Source organism: Pangasianodon hypophthalmus, chromosome 26 (genome assembly GCF_027358585.1).
Source record: "Pangasianodon hypophthalmus isolate fPanHyp1 chromosome 26, fPanHyp1.pri, whole genome shotgun sequence".
Lineage (NCBI taxonomy): Eukaryota > Metazoa > Chordata > Actinopteri > Siluriformes > Pangasiidae > Pangasianodon > Pangasianodon hypophthalmus.
In genome coordinates, this window is record NC_069735.1 from 19,503,597 (window position 1) to 19,523,596 (window position 20,000).

General features: G+C 43.0%; 2 protein-coding genes across 3 annotated transcripts in view; both read right to left on the bottom strand.

The window, feature by feature from the left end:
* The window catches only part of LOC113524840 (vascular cell adhesion protein 1), a 13,796-nt gene extending 355 nt beyond the window's left edge, over positions 1 to 13,441 (bottom strand). The window contains exons 1-6 of one of the 2 annotated variants that reach the window (XM_053229776.1): positions 13,284 to 13,441; positions 6,769 to 7,017; positions 4,979 to 5,245; positions 4,459 to 4,797; positions 3,630 to 3,878; positions 1 to 536 (exon numbers count right to left, since the gene is read on the bottom strand). The exon at positions 1 to 536 is cut by the window's left edge and continues 355 nt beyond it. In XM_053229776.1, the coding sequence (XP_053085751.1) occupies positions 346 to 536; positions 3,630 to 3,878; positions 4,459 to 4,797; positions 4,979 to 5,245; positions 6,769 to 7,017; positions 13,284 to 13,356 (1,368 nt within the window). In that variant the 5' untranslated portion in view covers positions 13,357 to 13,441 and the 3' untranslated portion in view covers positions 1 to 345. The remainder of the gene's footprint in view (positions 537 to 3,629; positions 3,879 to 4,458; positions 4,798 to 4,978; positions 5,246 to 6,768; positions 7,018 to 13,283) is intronic. The other variant, XM_053229778.1, reaches the window with a different exon arrangement.
* Positions 13,442 to 16,085: 2,644 nt separating this feature from the next.
* The window catches only part of LOC113524849 (ADP-ribosylation factor-binding protein GGA3), a 9,925-nt gene continuing 6,010 nt past the window's right edge, over positions 16,086 to 20,000 (bottom strand). The window contains exons 11-17 of the mRNA XM_034300226.2: positions 19,968 to 20,000; positions 19,679 to 19,737; positions 17,933 to 18,033; positions 17,725 to 17,852; positions 17,457 to 17,626; positions 17,032 to 17,142; positions 16,086 to 16,540 (exon numbers count right to left, since the gene is read on the bottom strand). The exon at positions 19,968 to 20,000 is cut by the window's right edge and continues 87 nt beyond it. Coding sequence (XP_034156117.2) covers positions 16,430 to 16,540; positions 17,032 to 17,142; positions 17,457 to 17,626; positions 17,725 to 17,852; positions 17,933 to 18,033; positions 19,679 to 19,737; positions 19,968 to 20,000 — 713 coding nt within the window. The 3' untranslated portion in view covers positions 16,086 to 16,429. The remainder of the gene's footprint in view (positions 16,541 to 17,031; positions 17,143 to 17,456; positions 17,627 to 17,724; positions 17,853 to 17,932; positions 18,034 to 19,678; positions 19,738 to 19,967) is intronic.

Below are 20,000 nucleotides of genomic sequence, written 5' to 3' on the forward strand. Positions count from 1 at the left end.
TAAACTTATGGAATGTGGGAAGTTTTTTGACCTCCATGTTTATCTTGTTCGCTATCTGTGATGAGTGTAGAGCGAACTGTATCATCACTGTATGTTAACTGAGCTAAAGCAACCTGTTTAAAAGGAAAGACGTGCTGCTGTGTTTACTGTTAATGTTCTGAGCAGCCATGTTGATTTAATGTCACGTGCTGAGCTTGGGGTTGAGGAGACCCTCTCAACCTTCCAAGAAGGAGCTCCGAGTTGACGGGGCGATTTCTTTGGATTTCCTACTGGAGGTCGGAAATTCAGAATTATGAAATTTAGTTGAACGCAGCATAATTACACAGATGTTATCTTCAGCAGTATCTACAGTTGTGCTTGGTCTTCAGCATTGTGGTCCAAATAGCCGTTGTGCCTGCGGGATCTCAGATGCTTCAGGATGTACTGACCCATGCGTGTGCGTCGGTAATACGTGCAGCACACAGCGATGACCACAGCTGACACCACCATCACTATAATGGCCACTATATAGTAAATGAAGTGTGGATTGTGGCCAGCTGAGGAAGAGAACAGGAAAACAGAATGTGTGATTAAAAACATATAATGTGTCCCATATAAATAAATAAAGCAAATAACTGTAAATACATCAACAACATGTTCCTAATAACGATACGCAAATTTTTATACCACGTGATACAGTAATGTCTCGATATTATCCAATTTATATAAAGCATGAATATGTGCCTTTGGATTGTATTTTCAGTTGATTAAAACGTTATAAAAGTACATTTGAAACTTTACAGTGTAATCCATTCACACTCTTAGCAGCGTATGCGAAGAATGAAACCAAAGCTGTGCATCACCATGGAACAAAATTAAACATGACTAATTAAACGTTAACTCTCTGCACAAGCTCTCACTGGTGTGCAGGGTTGCCAGATCTCAGCAAGATTTCCACACCAACTATTTCTCAGAAACCACAAAAAAGTCATGAAACCAACCCACAAAGTTCAGGCATTGGAAAAGGCAGACGCATGTGATGGTGAAGCAGAAGCTCAGCTGGTGGAGAAGGACGAACCTCTGTATACTGAGCTACATCCCTGTCCTCACCTATGGTCAAGAGCTGTCGGAAAATCCAGGAGAGCTTCCCTGTAGAGCCACTGACTCGAGAAGAACCAGCTGAGATGGTTTAGGCAACTTACAAAGATGCTCCTGATGGGTTCCTATCAAGCGTGTCCCACTGGATGGAGAGAGATTGTCTACGTTTACCTCATCTACCTCATTTGGCTGAGGCTTTTATCCAAAGCGTTGTTCAGGTGAGACAGGATACAACTGCATGTTTTCAAGACAGATGTAGAAACTATGGTCCATGCCTTCATACCCCAGTCCTCTATCAGTTACACTGGCTACCTGTTTCACTGCACCTCCAGTTTCAAGTCCTATCATATAAATCAGATGGAACGTCCACTCTGTTCTTCACTTTCCACCTTCAGGGCCCAGCTTAAAACCTTTCTCTTTTCCCAGCACTTTCTCTCTTCCTCTCACTTCAGATGTTTTTTCCCTTTGGACTGTGTATAAAAAAACATCTCGACATCTTGATTTTTAAGTTTGAAACCAGCTTGGAGCTTGTTGCCAGTTGTCAGTGCTAAACCTGAGGTTTTCTTGCAGTGCATTGTGGGTAATACACAGAGTACCGCCTTCAAGAATAAAACTGAATCAACCCCTTGACCATTATATACAGTACTGTGCAAAAGTCTTGGCACCCTATTTTATTTTTAGTACAAACTTTGTTATAGATGTTTATTTTCTGACTTCTACATTATTGATTCAGTACAAAAACATTTCAGATTCCAAACATTAGTTTTTCAGCACAAAATGAAATGTTCCAGAAAAATGTTTGTATGTCAGTAAAGAAAGCAGCAGATTCCATAAGAGACACTTTTCAGATAAAAACATAATGAAGGCTGCTGGGTTTCGCTGCAGAAATAAGAAGCGAGTCGACAGTCAAAGTCTCCAGAAGAACTGTGGCTGCTTCTGCAAGATGCTCAGTAACACTTCCAGCTCATTTCCTTATAAAACTGCACACACTGCACCTCAGATACTGCTTTATTTATTTAAAGTGAAGGATCGTCACATTAAATACTGACTTTGTTTCATTTATTACTGTTTACTGCTCTTTATAGGAGTTTTTAATGTAGAAGCATTTAATTTCATTATTTTTGAAGGCGTCTTTACGCTACAGCATTTCTTTACATGTGCCTAAGACTTTTGCACAGTACTGTGTATTATTACAGTAATCTCTTTCAAGTAGCAAACCCAAATTACCACCTAATGCACGATGGGTGAAGCATTTCTCTTGATTATTAAACACTGACATGGCTGATTGCTGCTGTGGCTGTCATTAAATACAAACTTTTACAATATTCTTAGCATGAAAAGGGCATTTTATACTTGATGCATGACTGTGTACACATGTAGAAGCAGCAGCAATGTGAGCGGCGTTGGTCACACACTCACCTGTGTATCTTATGTACATCTGAAGGATTAAATTACTAGACAGAGCTAAAACATCCCTGTCCATCAGGTTTCCAAGTCGAACTGTAAAATGTTTAGCGATTTTGCGAAACACACTGAGCTCTGTTTTTCTTTAAAACTTTCTGCTGTTGTCATGACTGTTGTCATGGGCTGTGTCTCAAATCTAAAACTCTGAAATTACATCCAGAAGTATTTATTAAACTAGAACATACAGAAGACTGGTATGCAAGTCAGACATTTCAGTAGGTTTGGAGGCTATATAAGGTAATTAGTGTTAGTACTCAATAATGTTTTAGAATAGTACACAGACACCCTATTTATTTGTTATAGTTTTTAGATTTACTTTTCCAACAAAAACCTATATGTTACAGACAATTGTTTGTATGTCAGTAAAGCAACATATTATATAACAGGACACTTTTCAGAAAAAGAAACATTAAGACGGCTGCTGAGTTTTGCGGCAGAAAAGTGACAGTCAGAGTCTCCAGAAGAACTGAAGCAGATTCTCCAACATACTCTGTAAACTTTACCCGTTAATTTCCTTATAAAACTGTACAGTGTACTTGAGACTTCTGGGTTTTTTTTTAAAGCAAAGTCAGTCAAGTTTGTTTAGTTTATTACTGTTCTTTATAGTAATTTTTAATGTAGAAACATTATAATAATGTTTTATATATATAATATATAACAATTTTTCATTATTTTTTGAAGGCATCTTTGCTCTACAGCATTTTTTTTACATGTGCCTAAGACTTTTGCACAGTACTGCGTGTGATTTAAGACACAGTCGTGCTATTCCACCCCCGCTATGTACCACTCGAACACGTAACATTCATGTTTGAGGACGTGCAGAAGTGATGCTTTGAAAGACCACAGGATACATGTGGCAGCCTTCTTGCGTATGTGTACACGTAGTTAAAAGCAAGTATAATCCAGGCTTAAGGCGGTAGCTACCTCTCCATGTCTACATGGTGCGGCTTTGCACAGCGCTACTTCACATGGGCTACGTACTCTGTAGGTAGTCATGGCTAATGCTAATCATTGAGGAGCCCTGATGGGCTTGTGGTCTTTGTCATGTATGTGTGTATTAATGTGTTTAATGTAGATTTCACACTCACCTATAACCGTTACAGTCACAGTCCTTGTTGCCTGGCCCACGTCATTGTAGGCGGTGCAGATGTACTGACCCTGGTCTTCTTTACGGACACTGCTGATGTGGATGGAGAAGTTTGAGATGGTTGTGTTATTAAGTAAAGTCCAGTCATAATGAGGGCTGGGGTTTCCATCTGCTGAACAGGTTAGCATCAGGGGTTTACCTTCAGTGACTGACAGAGCCTCATTTAAAGGCTCTGTTATGTTTGGTTTATCTGAGAGAGAGAGAGAGAGAGAGAGAGAGAGAGAGACTGGATCAAGTGGATGGACAGATATAACATCACAGTATAACATCATTAAATCTGATCGCTCCCACTGTAGCAGTGCTAGCTCTCAATTACTTAAGGCTATCAGACGACGTCTCTTCTTTATACCACTGAGGAAAGTTGGTCTTATTACTAAAATCTGTAAATATATTGCGTTAGTCACAGTGTGGAGAGAAGCCTTGTCCTTCAGCAGCAGCAGTTGTGCATGTTGATTGGCAGAGAAACAAACTGGTTTTGACAGTTTAAGCACTGACATGCTGGTTTCTGATGTACCTGTCGTTAAACAGACACATTTACGATATTCTTAGCATCTAAAGCTGTAGTTCCCTCTCCGTCTGTCCACACAGTGGTGCAGCGTTGCACAGCGCTACTCTCCATGGGCTACATACTCTAGTTAGGCATAGCTAATGCTAATCATTCTCCACCACAATCTCACTATAACTAATGTATATATACAATGTCCTAATGTATAGTTTTGGCTAACTTTGACTGTGGTGTAGCTAGTGCTAATGCTAATCTTATTACTTACAGTATACAGTGACGTTGAGTGGTTGTGATGTGTAGTTGAGCGGTGGTTGGTCCACATTCAGCACTGCTGCACACTGATACTGCACTCCATCATCCTCACGGCTGGGCGTAATGGTTAAGTTCACTGTCATGCTCACGTTGTTTGTCTTATTTACCAAGTCTGGGAATGACGTTTCATTGAATTGTGTGAAAGCATTGTTGTGCTTCGGATCCGCTCTGCTCCAGCGTACACTGAGTTTATGTCCAGGACCAACGTTTTCAATCTCACACCTCAGCTCTGTCTGATTTCCCTCTACCCACTCGTCAGACACAGAGCTCAGTGTAACCCTGTCTGGCCTCTCTGTAAACACATACACACACACACACACACACACACACACTGTAAATGTCATTGTTTTGATTAATAATGGTATGATGAGATGAAAGACCCGAGCGAGTCACAGCACAGTAAACTGTGTTGATTATGATAACTGTGTGCACAATAAGAATGAAATCAGATTTTATGAGATGATGGTACTCACTGTAAATGGTGACAGTTACATTACTCTCACACTGAGTATTTCCCGCTGTGAAGTAACACATGATTCCGTCAGCTTCCTCCCAATTCGTCAGACTGTCCACCTTCCACATCACACTCGTCTCATTGTCTGTCTGTGGCTGTGATGTTTTAGACTCCCAGCCCAGCACGTAACCTGTCTCAGGTTTGCTCGGTATGGAGCAGTTCACTTCAGCAGGGTCTCCATACTCCTTCAGCAGAGACGCCGGAGTGACAACAAGATCTGTACATGCTTTCATTCAGCACAATAACACACCAAAAGGTGGAGTTAATTTCCTGTTTAAAGTACATGAATGCAACCTAATAATAATTCTATTCAATTAAATCAGTGGCCAGTTTAGTAAATCTCTAACTTCACGTGTGTGAGTGTGTGTGTCACACAGTCAGTTAGTACTTTATATGTTTTTGTGCGTAGTTTGTTCACTTTCATCTTTCTCCACCCACAGTGGCGGTGTGAGGGTGGGGTGCTTTTAGGATACAGACAATTTTATTTATTTTTATTGCATTTGATTCTGAAACTGAATAAAAAATTCTCCATTAAAAGACCCAACTAGTGAAGTATTATAAAGCCTGGTTTTAGACACAACACCAACAGCACTGCATCTCCACCTAAATATGCAGTGGTTCAGCCCAGTCTCTGTAAGTGGGCTAATAAATTTATAATTTAAACAAGTCTAGCAGCAACTATACACACATTTAGCTCTCAAACAAAAGCAAGGCACTAAATCACACAAGCCCTTTACTGTGCTTTTTGCTAGTGTGGGTTTTAAAAAAAATTGTTTTTATTAATGTGATAATTCATTAAGAGGTTATTTGTTTATTAATTGGTTTGTTTATTTAATTATTTATATAGAGCTTTTAACAATGGACATTGTCCCAAATATAATATGGTTAAATAATCTACATTTTATTTGACCATAATTTGTCACTTGTAGAAATTCTGAAGAGAACGTATTAAATTCTTAACTGAAATTGTAAAAGAATGAAAAATGTGCATGTACACTCTGGAAACAAATGATAGATAACAGAAAAAGGATAAGGTGTTCACTTTTCAACAGGACTTTAATCAGCTGGATAAAATTATTCCAATAGAATATTGCAACTGGTTTAGATTTTTAAGATACATTTATCTTTAATAATGATAATAATAATAATAACAATAATAATAATAATAATAATAATAATTAATTAATTATTCACTGGAAAGCAGAGCCATAACTTTAGGCAAAGGGATTCAAGAGTAATTTGTAGTTTCACTGCTGATGTGTGTGTTTTGACCACGGACAATGCTGGAATTCTCTGACTGTAGGAGGAAAGGTCTAGATGAACACATGGGCAGCAGGGTGGTGTTGCTGCAGCAGCGTTGTTCAGACAGGTGTCAAGATGATGTGAACCAAATGTGGTGAAGATTGGACAAAATTTGGAGGAGGAGCAGCAAAAATGGCAGTTAAATGGAAGCATTGTTTAGCCTGTTACTATTACTTTTGACCAGTAGGTGTTGCTGGCATGAAATTTGTTGCATAGCCTCAGAGCATGGTCCTGAAGATGCCTACCAAGTTTTGTGTCAGTGCACAAAGTCGTTGCTGAGATACTGCCTCACTTCCTGTTTTGCGGCTTTGCACAGCGCTACTTCACATGGGCTACGTACTCTGTAGGTAGGCATGGCTAATGCTAATCATTGAGGAGCCCTGATGGGCTTGTGGTCTTTGTCATGTATGTGTGTATTAATGTGTTTAATGTAGATTTCACACTCACCTATAACCGTTACATTCACAGTCCTTGTTGCCTGGCCCACGTCATTGTAGGTGGTGCAGATGTACTGACCCTGGTCTTCTTTACGGACACTGCTGATGTAGATGGAGGAGTTTGAGATGGTTGTGTTATTAGGTAAAGTCCAGTTATAATGAGGGCTGGGGTTTCCATCTGCTGAACAGTTTATCATCAGGGGTTTACCTTCAGTGACTGATAGAGCCTCATTTAAAGGCTGTGTTATGTTTCGTTTATCTGTGTGAGAGAGAGAGAGAGAGACTGGATCAAGTGGATGGACAGATATAGTTGGTCTAATTATTAAAATCTGTAAATGTAATAATAATAATAATAATAATAATACAGTGATTACTGGTCTTTTTGCTTAACTTTTGCATTACCAGTGAAAAAGCACATCTGGAATAATTCAGTCCAATAGCACAGGTTATTGTGTATTTATTCCGGATGTAGTAACTGTGGAGAAGTGAGTTAGCTTTATCGGGAGCTGTCTGTGAACGACTGAGTGTTTTATGATTAGTCAGTAGAAATTTTACAAAGTTAGAGTATGAAACGTGTTGTAGTGTTTAAGGTATAATTTAATCTATTTCACTTAGAAACTGGGTTCTTTTCATGAACAAAGTACATTTTTATTGTCAGTCTTTTTTACACTAATATTTTGAGACATTTAGAGGAATGTAGAAATTAATACTCATTAATCATTAATAGATTTTCCACAAGGGGGAGCTGTGTGTACTACAGCTGCTTCTCATCGTGTTAATGTCTGTTCAGGATTTCTGTTTAATGTGAATCTCAGTAATGTTTCAGATATAAAATCTGATATACAGCTACTCATGCCTCTACTATGTTCACCTCTATGTTGAGTTTGTAATTCAGGCTTCTGTTTATTTTTCCTCCCAGAATTATTTTCATGCTCGCTTATTTGCTTAAAAGATAATCAACTTTCGTGCCTAAAACTTTAATTGTCCAGTTTCCCATTTACTATATTCATAAACATTATCATTGTTATTATATACTGTAACTAACAGAACAGAGTATTTGATAAGAGCAGTAAAGACAATAATACAATAAAAAATTTCATTAAAAGTAAAAGTTAAGGCTTTGGCCTACTGATCGGAAGGTTGTGAGTTTAAATCCCAGCACTAACAAACTAAGTGAATGTAAATGAGTCATTAGTCCCATAAGTATCATTAGTACAATAAGTATCATTAGTACCAGCTGTCCCTCCATTAGGACTGAGACTCCTGAATAAAACAAATCTCTGTATTAAAATTCTTAATGTAAAGAAATATCAGTAAGCAGCAGCTAAAACTGAAGCCCACAGTAAATCTCTCTGGCTCCACCTTTCCTTCCTGTCGCACGTTTTGAATCGCTGGCTGTAGAGCGCTTTCCTGTTCTCGGTGATCCTGCTTAAAAAGCTGGACTGCTTTGCTGCTTCCTGTGTTGCATTACAGTAAGAGCTCAGTATGAGCTGATTGAGCTGCATGGATGTTAGAGCGATATATATCCGATATATATAAATGGTCGATTGTTCAAAAACCGTATACACACACCTCCAGGAATTTTTATTGATACTCAGGAGAAGTAGCTTGGCATCTCTCCAACATGTTCTCCTGTTTGTCACCATTTTCCTCAGTCTTTTAAAGATCAAGACCTCCAGTACTCTCTTTTTCAAGTCAAGTCAAGTCAAGTCAAGTCAAGAGGCTTTTATTGTCATTTCAACTATATATAGCTGACGCAGTACACAGTGAAGTGAGACAACGTTTCTCCAGAACCTTGGTGCTGCATAAAACAACATCGTCACCTCACACAACATAGAGTTTTAAAACACAGAGCTGAGGACTAGACTAAGTTGTCCTAGCCACATAAAGTGCATCGTGTGCAGCCTAGTGCAACAGTGCAAAACAAAACAGTGCAGAACAGACAACACGAGACAGTGCAGGACAAGTACACGAACACAAAATAGCAGCAACCCGTAACCTACTGTATACATATCTATATACAGTGCAATGTGCAAATTTACAAGTAGTAAAGTGGCAGTGCCAGTGATGTGCAAAAAGAACCGAGCAGAGCAGCAGTAGCAGTGGTGGAATGTACAATGTAAACAGTAGAACAAGCCAAGTTGTTTGTAATAACTTAATGAATGTATGAAGTTGAATGAGTGTGAGTGAGTGTGTGTGTGTGTGTGTGTGTATGTGTGTGTGTGTGTGAGTTTAGTTCCAGTTCAGTTGTGTGTGTTGAGAAGCCTGATGGCTTGAGGGAAAAAACTATTGCACAGTCTGGTTGTGAGAGCCCGAATGCTTCGGAACCTCTTCCCTGATGGCAGTAATGTGAAGAGTGTGTGAGAGGGGTGTGTGAGAGGGGTGTGTGAGAGGGGTGTGTAAGAGGGGTGTGTGTGAGGGGTGTGTAAGAGGGGTGTGTGTGAGGGGTGTGTGTGAGGGGTGTGTGGGGTCGTCCACAATGCTGTTGGCCTTTCGGATGCAGCGAGAGGTGTAAATGTCCGTGACAGAGGGGAGAGAGAATCCGATGATCTTCTCAGCTGTCCTCACTATCCGCTGCAGGGTCTTGCGATCCAAGACGGTGCAATTCCCAGACCAGGCAGTGATGCAGCTGCACAGGATGCTCTCGATGGTCCCTCTGTAGAACATGGTCAGGATGGGTGGCAGATGGGCTTTCCTCAGCCTTCTTAGGAAGTAGAGACGCTGCTGGGCTTTCTTGCTGATGGAGCTGGTGTTGAGTGACCAGTTGAGGTTCTCCGTCAGATGAACACCAAGGAATTTGATGTTCTTCACGATCTCCACGGAGGATCCACCGATGTTCAGCGGAGAGTGGTCTCTCTGTGCTCTTCTGAAGTCAACAACCATCTCTTTAGTTTTGTCCACATTCAGAGACAGGTTGTTGGCTTTGCACCAGTCCGTTAGCCGCTGCACCTCCTCTCTGTATGCTGACTCGTCGTTCTTGCTGATGAGACCCACCACGGTCGTGTCATCGGCGAACTTGATGATGTGATTTGAGCTGTGCATTGCTACACAGTCGTGAGTCAGCAGAGTGAACAGCAATGGACTGAGCACACAGCCCTGAGGGGCCCCAGTGCTCAGTGTGGTGGTGTTGGAGATGCTGTTCCCCATCCGGACTGACTGATGTCTCCCAGTCAGGAAGTCCAGGATCCAGTTGCAGAGGGAGGTGTTCAGGCCCAGCAGGTTCAGCTTTCCGATCAAGTGCTGAGGAATGATTGTGTTGAATGCTGAACTGAAGTCTATGAACAGCATTCTAACGTAAGTGTCTTTGTTGTCCAAGTGGGTGAGAGCCAGATGGAGAGTAGTGGTGATGGCATCGTCTGTTGAACGGTTAGGACGATACGCAAACTGCAGTGGGTCCAGTGAGGGTGGAAGGTGGGATTTGATGTGCCTCATGACAAGCCTCTCGAAGCACTTCATAGCGATGGGTGTGAGTGCAACGGGACGGTAGTCATTGAGGCAGGAGACTGAAGCCTTCTTAGGCACTGGGATGATGGTCGCTGCTCAGGGAGATGTTGAAGATGTCAGTAAAGACATCTGCTAGCTGTTCTGCACCTTCCCTGAGCACCTGGCCAGGGATGTTGTCTGGTCCAGCAGACTTCCGTGGGTTGACTCTGCGTAGAGTGTTCCTCACTTCATCTGTGGTTAGACAGATCACCTGGTCATTGGTAGGAGGTGTGGTCTTCCTTGCCGTCACGTTGTTCTGTGCTTCAAACCGGGCGTAGAAGTCATTCAGCACATTTGGGAGGGAGGCGTCACTGTCACAAGCAGGTGATGTTGTATTGTAGTTTGTGATCGCCTGGATGCCCTGACACATGCGCCGAGTGTCTCCGCTGTCCTGAAAGTGACCGTGGATTTTCTTGGCATGTGCACGTTTTGCCTCTCTGATGGCTCGGGACAGTTTGGCCCTTGCTGTTCTTAAGGCCGCCTTGTCCCTTGCTCTGAAGGCGGAGTCTCTGGAATTTAACAGCGCACGCACCTTTGCAGTCATCCACGGTTTCTGGTTGGAGCGTGTAGTGATGGACTTGGAGATGGTCACGTCATCAATGCACTTTCCAATGTAGCTGATCACTGATGATGTGTACTCCTCCAAGTTAATAGAATCACCGTTGGTTGCAGCCTCCCTGAACATATCCCAGTCAGTGCACTCAAAACAGTCCTGAAGAGCAGAGATGGCTCCTTCTGGCCAGGTTTTTACCTGTTTCAGAACCGGGTTCGAGCATCTGACGAGTGGTCTGTATCCTGGGATTAGCGTCTGACTAGCGGTCTGTATGCTGGGATTAGCATAGAGATGTGGTCTGAGTAGCCGAGGTGGGGGCGGGGCTCCGTATGTTTGTGTAAACAAGATCCAGCGTGTTTACCCCTCTCGTAGCAAAGTCCACATGTTGATGAAATTTAGGGAGCACTGTTTTGAGATTCACATGGTTGAAATCTCCGGCGATAATAAATAATCCGTCAGGGTGAGCATTCTGCAGGTCGCTAATAGCCCCATACAGTTCACATAGCGCCTCTTTAGCATTAACGCTAGGCGGAATGTACACTCCGACAATGAAAGCAGTAGTGAATTCCCGTGGTAAATAAAATGGTCTACACCTTACAGTCACAAACTCCACTAGCGACGAGCAGACGCTGGAAACCAGCACAGAGTTCTTGCACCATTCCGTGATGATATAAACACACACACCACCACCGCGAGTCTTACCGCACAGAGCTGCATTTCTGTCGGCTCGAAACGCGGCTAGCCCGTCTAGCTGAATGGCGGCGTCCGGAACTCTGTCGCTGAGCCACGTTTCCGTGAAAACAAGAACGCAACAGTCTCTGAGCTCTCGCCATGTAGCCCGCTGGAGTCGGATGTAGTCCAGTTTATTGTCCAGGGAGCAGACATTTGATAGAAAAATGGACAGGAGCGCCAGACGGCTAGGGTTAGCATTTAGCCTAGCGCGGACACCTGCCCGCTTACCGCGCTTCCGCTTCCTCGAGCACCGCTTCCGATGTCCTCTCTCCCGTTCACCGGCAACAGGCAACGCCGAGGACTGGGGGCCTGGTCTATGTAGCCGGGGTCGCAGTAAGCCGAGGTCGCGAAGTTTGTTAAATACATCATCATTCAGACTGGTTGCTGCATGATTTCTGTACTGTGCTAGTGTCTGGCGGTCGTATACATGAACACAGTTGTCTTTGGTGTTCATGTACATCGAAGAGTCGTGCTAAAAACACTAAAAGCACCATTTTGGATCCGGAGAGGCCGCTGCGAGCTACTGCCGCGCCGCCATCTTGGATAATCTTTTTTCAGACTTTCATTTTTCAGACTTTGCTCACGATAGTCACGCTGTGATCCAAGTCCTGGACTTCTGCTGTGGTAAAGCTAATGCCCTCCTTCACTTCATTGCTGGATTTTTTTTGTTTCTTGTCCTATGTTTGTTGTTTGCAGTGTGGCAGTGTCGCTGTTTGCCATGTCTCTCACTTTTACACGTTGTTTAAATTTCATGTGCCGCCTCAACGAAAGTGCTGAGGAAGGAGAGAGCTCTAAAAATCTGCCACTGGCTTTGGCTAAACTTACTCTAAGCTCACACTAGTGAGTGATTTTTCTCAATTCTAGGCAAATGAGGTATGATGCTGTAAAGCGATAAATCCAAACGATTGTCTCGATTGATTCCTCGGAGCAATCCTACAGGGCGTGTAGTCCGACGCTTCTTCAGTTCTCCGCTCACAACTTCAGTTCCGACCTGCAATTATTTCCCTTTTACTGTTACAAAAATGGAAGATCTTAGAAGCGTGGTTTCATCTTCTCCTGTCATATACGTCCCCTCATTAAGGAAGGAAGGAAGAAGCAGAGATTGTTGGTGTCTCTGGTGAGTGTACGTAGCTAATACACTTTGCTAATCTAATCTGAGACATGAACCAAACAATTTCTACATTGATTAGTGTGTTATATAATTGGTGTTTAATTAGCTAGCTTTAGAAGTGATATGTAGCTACAACTGATTCTCATCATAACTTTTAAAAAAAAAGCTAGATAGGCCACGCCCAAAAAAGACAACAGTAGCATTTGCTAGACGCCCACAAGACAGAAAGCAGAAATGACACTTGCTGTGTGTTAATGTGAACTCAGGATTAGTCTGATAGATTTGTCTGAATTGTTGTTGTTGTGTCGCTTATTAAATACTGTGGATATTTTCCAAACGCTGCTTGTGACTTTATACACAACAGCGAGTGAAAATTCTCACAACATAAATTAAGCAAGTTCAGGTAAGTGAATGTGAGTGACAGGTAGTAACAATATATAGAGGACATTTATTGTTAATGAAATAAAATAACACACACACACACACACACACACACACACACTCTCTGACACCTTTACAGGAATTCTGAAGCGTCCATAGAGTGATAAAGTAACGATAACATGATCCTGTTTTCCCTTCCTGGCTTCTAGCCTACACACAGAAACAGATAACACACACACACACACACACACAGCGTCCTGCTCACCTGCATAGGTAGATTTCCCGTACAGTCCCACACACAGTACAGTGAGTAATGAAGAGAAAACACAAAGTTCCATCTCAAAGCACGGACAACCTCCAGTGTGTGTGAACTGACCAAATAAAGTGAAAGTTCCTTACAACTCCAAATGACCACTCCTAACTACTCACGCCAACCCCCCCCCCCCCCCCCCCCCCCCACACACACACATGATTTCTTTTGTCTTATTACCTTAACTTTAGCCCTATATGCAACTGTATTGCAAGTATACACCCACTCATTCATATACCTGATTGTGTGTGTGTCTGTGTGTGTGTCTGTGTGTATATGTGTATATATGTGTGTGTGTGTGTATTCATTATAATTGCATGAACAGTAACGGGGAAAAACGCACACACGCCTATCATGAAAGCATTTCCGTCTGGGATGATGAGTATTTCCTGTTATTTTGGGTGGCAGTATAATCGGAAAAGGAAGTCAGATACGGAGACGTTTAACACACACTACAATTTTCCAGTTTCATTCTGTGTATGTTGGAATGTGGTGTTCGTTTCACTGTGTGTGTGTGTGTGTGTGTGTGTGTGTGTGTGTGTGTGTGTGTGTGTGTACGTGTGCCCTCTCACAGCTGAACCTGTTATTATACTTCAGTGTCAATAACAAGCATGTCAGGTCGCTCATAAGTGTATGTGGTATAAGAGCACCTTGGTCCAGACATCACTGACTGTATCATCAGACTTCAGTTTTGGACACTGGGGTAAAGAGAGAGGCAGAGCTGAGAAATGATCACCACTTGGTGGTGAGTTGGCTTCACTGAGCTGTCTAAATTTACCTGGTAATCCCAGGAGAACCTTCTGGGTTGCTTGGGAACGTCTGGCAGAAGTTTCACTGAGAGACTAATTTAACTCCAATCTAAAAAAGGACTTCTCCCCTGTACGGACTGAGGTCAGGGACACTGAGCCTTAATGGACCATGTTCAAGTCCTCAACCATGGAAGCAGCTGCTAGAAGCCGGGGCCAGAAAGCTGTCGGTGCGTGTTATAGCCGTAACCCTAAGACACACTGATGGACAACGGGGGTAGAAGAAGGAGTCAAGTGCAAGTAAGTGGGTTTCCAAGTAATGCTCACGGAGGGCTCTCCTGATTCATTTGAGAGGTATAGAAGAGCCAGAAAATCTACAGCAATAGCAGTTGCAGAAGTGAAAACTCAGGCATGGGAGGGGTTGAAAATGACTTCCTGTGGCTCCAAAGCTGTTCTGGTAAACCATTCAGCACCTCAGGAGCTCAAACCTCACGAGCTCTGTTGAGAGTGAGAGTTGTGTCTGCATTTTGGTGTGAAGTCAGTACCATTTAAGCTGTTTCGGACGTTGTCACAGGTGTGACTGTTCTCCACCCCGTTTGTGGTTTTCATGGACAGGATATCAATACACAGCCAAAGACGGATAGGTATCCAATATAGGGGGGTAGTGGGAACATCTCTGTTATTTGCAGATGTTGTTCACTTGGCACCATCTGAATCAGACCTCTGACACACACTCCAGTGTTTCATGGTGTGAAGTGTGAAGCGGCTGGAATGAAATCCAGGACCTTCAAGTATGAGGCCATGGTACTCTCCCAGAAAAGAGTGGTGAGGAGAGAGAACTTACCCCAGTGGAGGATTATAAGTATCTTTGTATCTTATTCGCAAATGATAGAAAAAAAGAGTGAGATTGACAAAGGGATCTGGTCAGCATCAGTGTTAGATTTGCTGTACTGGTGTGTGGTGGTGAAGCAAGAGCTCAGTTTGTGGATGAAGCTCAGTCTAAGGTCAGTCTATGTCCTGATCCTCACCTGTAAGAGCTATGGGTAGTGACTGAAAGAAGGTTGTGAGTACAGGAGGTGGAAATGAGGTTTCTTTAGCAGCGTTACTGGGCTTACTCTCCATGATAAGGGGGAGGAGCTCAACATTCCAAGTAAACCTCAGAGTAGAGCTCCTCTGAATCGAGAGGAGCCAGTTGAGGTGGTGTGGTCTCCCAGGAGAGCTGTTATCAGACACGTTCCACTGGATGGAGACCCTGGGGCAGACACACGACACACTAGAAAGTTTATATCTCAGTTACTTTGGGAATGTCTGGTGATCCCCCAGGAGGAGCTGGAATCTGGCATGGTATAGGGATGTCTGGACTGAGCGGCTGCCGCGACACAAACCAGAAAAAGTGGAAGGAACATGAACGAGATTGTCACAATTACGTATTAGAACGAGTGCATTAATATAAACCTGTGATGTGCAGCTGCAGTACTGTCAGAGCTGCTGTTAGAGAAAATTAATCAACACCTTCTGACCAGAATACAGAATTTAAAAGCGTGGGAGCAGGTCTGTTTACTGTAATGATTTATAATATCCAATTTCCTGTGACATCAGTGTGTGTTTGAATGTTTCTTCTCCTGAGGAAAGCTTTGGTTCCTTCCTGGCCCATTTACACACTGAACATATTTCCGAAGCGGTTTTTCACGTTAACAGTTATGTTTCTCTTTTACACCACGTGCACAGGGGCATAAAGCTCGAACCTCTGCATGACCTTGCGCTTGTTTTGGAAAAAATAAACTTATTAGACACCGGGTTTAGCAAGCTGATAAGGCACATTTCCCTAAGGTAGCTAGAGTATAATGTGGTAATGAAGGCTGTTAGCACCTGAAATTTTAAACGAACTGTTAGATGATTGTCAGGCTGTCTTTATTACTGGGTGTGTCCATGTTTTTTTCCTTTTCGGTTATCCTGCATGATGGAATTCTCCGGAGGAAAGCGAGTGTCACAGCAGCTGGTTTCAAAAATGTTTGATCAAGTTTCTCTTCTTTATTTCAGCAAATACACACACACACAACAACCACAATAATGTTTAACAATGAATACTTTGGCAACAGAAAGTCAAATGTAACTCCTAAATGCACACATACACAACTATCAATGTGTTGAATAAATAATCTGTGCTGGTGTGTCATAATCCTCACATACACACACACCTGGCAATATCACACATATTGGGATTTATTCCAGCAGTTTGTTCAATACACAATTTGTTTAAACACAATGTTTGTTGGCGTACTGATGATCTTATTGTCTGAACACACACATATGCTTAGTCCAGGTTGCTGCGTCACTGTGACCAAGGGTTAAAGGTCAAAGGTGAATCCAAGAGTTCCACTGAGGGAACTGATCGATGTCCCCATCCTGCTGCAGTCGCTCCTGTCCGAGAATCAGAGTCACTCTGAAACGCAGACGCACTGGCTTCTGCACACACACACACACACACAAAATAGCATGATATAATTTATTATATATATATATATATATATATATATATATATATATATATATATATATATATATGTATAATCCCTGATACTGATGTTCACATCACAATACATGTGCCATACACATCATCAGAGATATAATGATCACATGATCAGTTCTCACATTTACTGTGTAAAATAACTGCATGAACTAGAATAACCTCTGTGACCTCAGGATAACCTCTGTGACCTCAGAATGAACCCTATTTTACCTCGAAACTCATGACCTCTGTGACCCTGGTTCCCTCTGGGCTAGCTTTGTTTCCCAGAATTACCTCAGTGTTACCTATTTGACCCCAGAATGACCTGTGACCTCAGAATGACCCCAGTATTACCTTTCTGACCCCACATTGACCTGTGTGACCTCTTAATGACCCCAGTGTTACCATTCTGACCCCAGAATCACCCATGTGGTGTCATGATTCGTACCCTGAGTGGGTTGGAGAGCAGCAGTATCTGAGAGAGGGCAGCAGGGGGCAGCAGAGGGCTGTATGGAGGCAGTGTGCTTCCTGTAGCTGCCTGCAGCCTCACACACATATTCTAACAGAGAGAGAGAGACAGAGAGAGAGAGACAGAGAGAGAGAGATAGAGAGAGAGATGAAAATGACTGGTAGATGAATAAAGTGATTGCAGGATGAAGGAGAATGCGTGAACAGTGTGAGTTGTTTCAGAATGTGGAGACTGACAGATGCTTGTTATTATTAATTATTATGAATAAAGTATTAATAATAAATCTTTTTAAAACTTTATTAAACACAGATCTTTATAAAGATTATGTGTATAGTGTGCTTCTCATGTTTATTTAAAAGTGACAAAAATGCAACGCTACTCAGCATAAACATGTGCATTTTTACTTTGGGAACGGCAGCCAGGAAGAGGAAGTCAGAAACAGGAAGTGGTGAAGTGTTAACCGCAGAGACGATGATGACGGCAACATCAGGGTGAGACGGAGGAGCTTCTTTAGTGAAGTGCAGAGAGACATGGACACCACGATGATTAAACACTGTTATAGGCTTAATGTGACCTACAACACACACATTAAATAAATCTTTTAGTCTTCACGTGGTTTGGACACATCATATTCTCCCACAATCCCATTTCATCACTGAACACGTCACTCACTGGGCTTAACGGAGTCCAGAGAGACAGTGATGTCAGCGAGGGATGAAGCAGGGCAGGGTTTAGGAACACCACCTGATGCGACTGGCTGATTGTTGCTCGAAGCTGATCTGGACTGCAGCTCTAGCTTCCTGAAGAGAAACACGCAACACCTCAGTGCTTAAAGTCACACAAAAGAAGAGAAACATTCCATTTCCCAGCTTTCACTCACGCTGCTGATAATACTGATGCACTGTGGGTAATGTAGTCTTCATTTCTGTAAGCCATCTCCATTTGTCCTGTTTCACTCATAATGTTCACCGTGTCCTCCAACTGCAAACAAAAATCAGGTTTGATCTCCAGCCATGGACTGATCCTCACTCTATAGCCATGGACTGATCCTCACTCTCCAGCCATGCACTGATCCTCACTCTCCAGCCATGCACTGATCCTCACTCTCCAGCCATGCACTGATCCTCACTCTATAGCCATGCACTGATCCTCACTCTCCAGCCATGCACTGATCCTCACTCTACAGCCATGGACTGATCCTCACTCTACAGCCATGCACTGATCCTCACTCTACAGCCATGGACTGATCCTCACTCTACAGCCATGGACTGATCCTCACTCTACAGCCATGCACTGATCCTCACTCTCTAGCCATGCACTGATCCTCACTCTACAGCCATGCACTGATCCTCACTCTCCAGCCATGCACTGATCCTCACTCTACAGCCATGGACTGATCCTCACTCTACAGCCATGCACTGATCCTCACTCTCTAGCCATGCACTGATCCTCACTCTACAGCCATGCACTGATCCTCACTCTACAGCCATGGACTGATCCTCACTCTCCAGCCATGGACTGATCCTCACTCTCCAGCCATGGACTGATCCTCACTCTACAGCCATGCACTGATCCTCACTCTACAGCCATGCACTGATCCTCACTCTACAGCCATGCACTGATCCTCACTCTACAGCCATGCACTGATCCTCACTCTCCAGCCATGGACTGATCCTCACTCTATAGCCATGCACTGATCCTCACTCTACAGCCATGCACTGATCCTCACTCTACAGCCATGGACTGATCCTCACTCTCCAGCCATGCACTGATCCTCACTCTCCAGCCATGGACTGATCCTCACTCTACAGCCATGCACTGATCCTCACTCTCCAGCCATGGACTGATCCTCACTCTCCAGCCATGCACTGATCCTCACTCTACAGCCATGGACTGATCCTCACTCTCCAGCCATGCACTGATCCTCACTCTCCAGCCATGCACTGATCCTCACTCTACAGCCATGGACTGATCCTCACTCTCCAGCCATGCACTGATCCTCACTCTCCAGCCATGCACTGATCCTCACTCTCCAGCCATGCACTGATCCTCACTCTCCAGCCATGGACTGATCCTCACTCTCCAGCCATGGACTGATCCTCACTCTCCAGCCATGGACTGATCCTCACTCTACAGCCATGCACTGATCCTCACTCTATAGCCATGGACTGATCCTCTCTCTACAGCCATGCACTGATCCTCACTCTCCAGCCATGGACTGATCCTCACTCTCCTCATCACAAATCCTAATATCAGCATTTATCACTTTTTTATTAAACTACAGAACTTACAAAAATGTCTATTATGTCCACCATGTTTTTCACATGCTCTTATTTACTCTGAAAAAGTAAACAGTATTATGGGATGGACTTTTCCACTAGGACACATTCTCCTAAGTGTTGTTGCACTTTATCTCTCACACACTGCCTAGCTACAGAGCCTCCTTCTGAGGGAAACTCAGCAACAACATTATACCTTTTAAATATCATGATATGTTGTAGAGCTGATTATCAGCACAGGCAAAATGCACAAAAGTAAAAACCTTTAAATAATAATTAAAATATATATGTGTGTGTGTGTGTGTGTGTGTGTGTGTGTGTGCGTGTGTTATTAAGGTGATAAAAACCTGTAACAGGTCATCGAGGTAGGATTTCACACTGAGTGTGTCTCTGCTGGAATCTGCCCCTGAAAAACATCACCATCACCTTCATCATCATCATCATCACCACCACCACCACCATCATCATCACCACAATCATTTTAGGAAAAGAAGCATTAAAATGAAAATGCTACAGGACGTCACTAAAATATAACTACACACTGGTACACACTGCATCAGGAGTAAGGAAACTCCGCCATAGTGTGTGTGTGTGTGTGTGTGTGTGTGTGTGTGTGTGTAAGAGAAGAGTGTGTACCATGTATTTTCTGCTGTTCTTCATCCTGCAGTA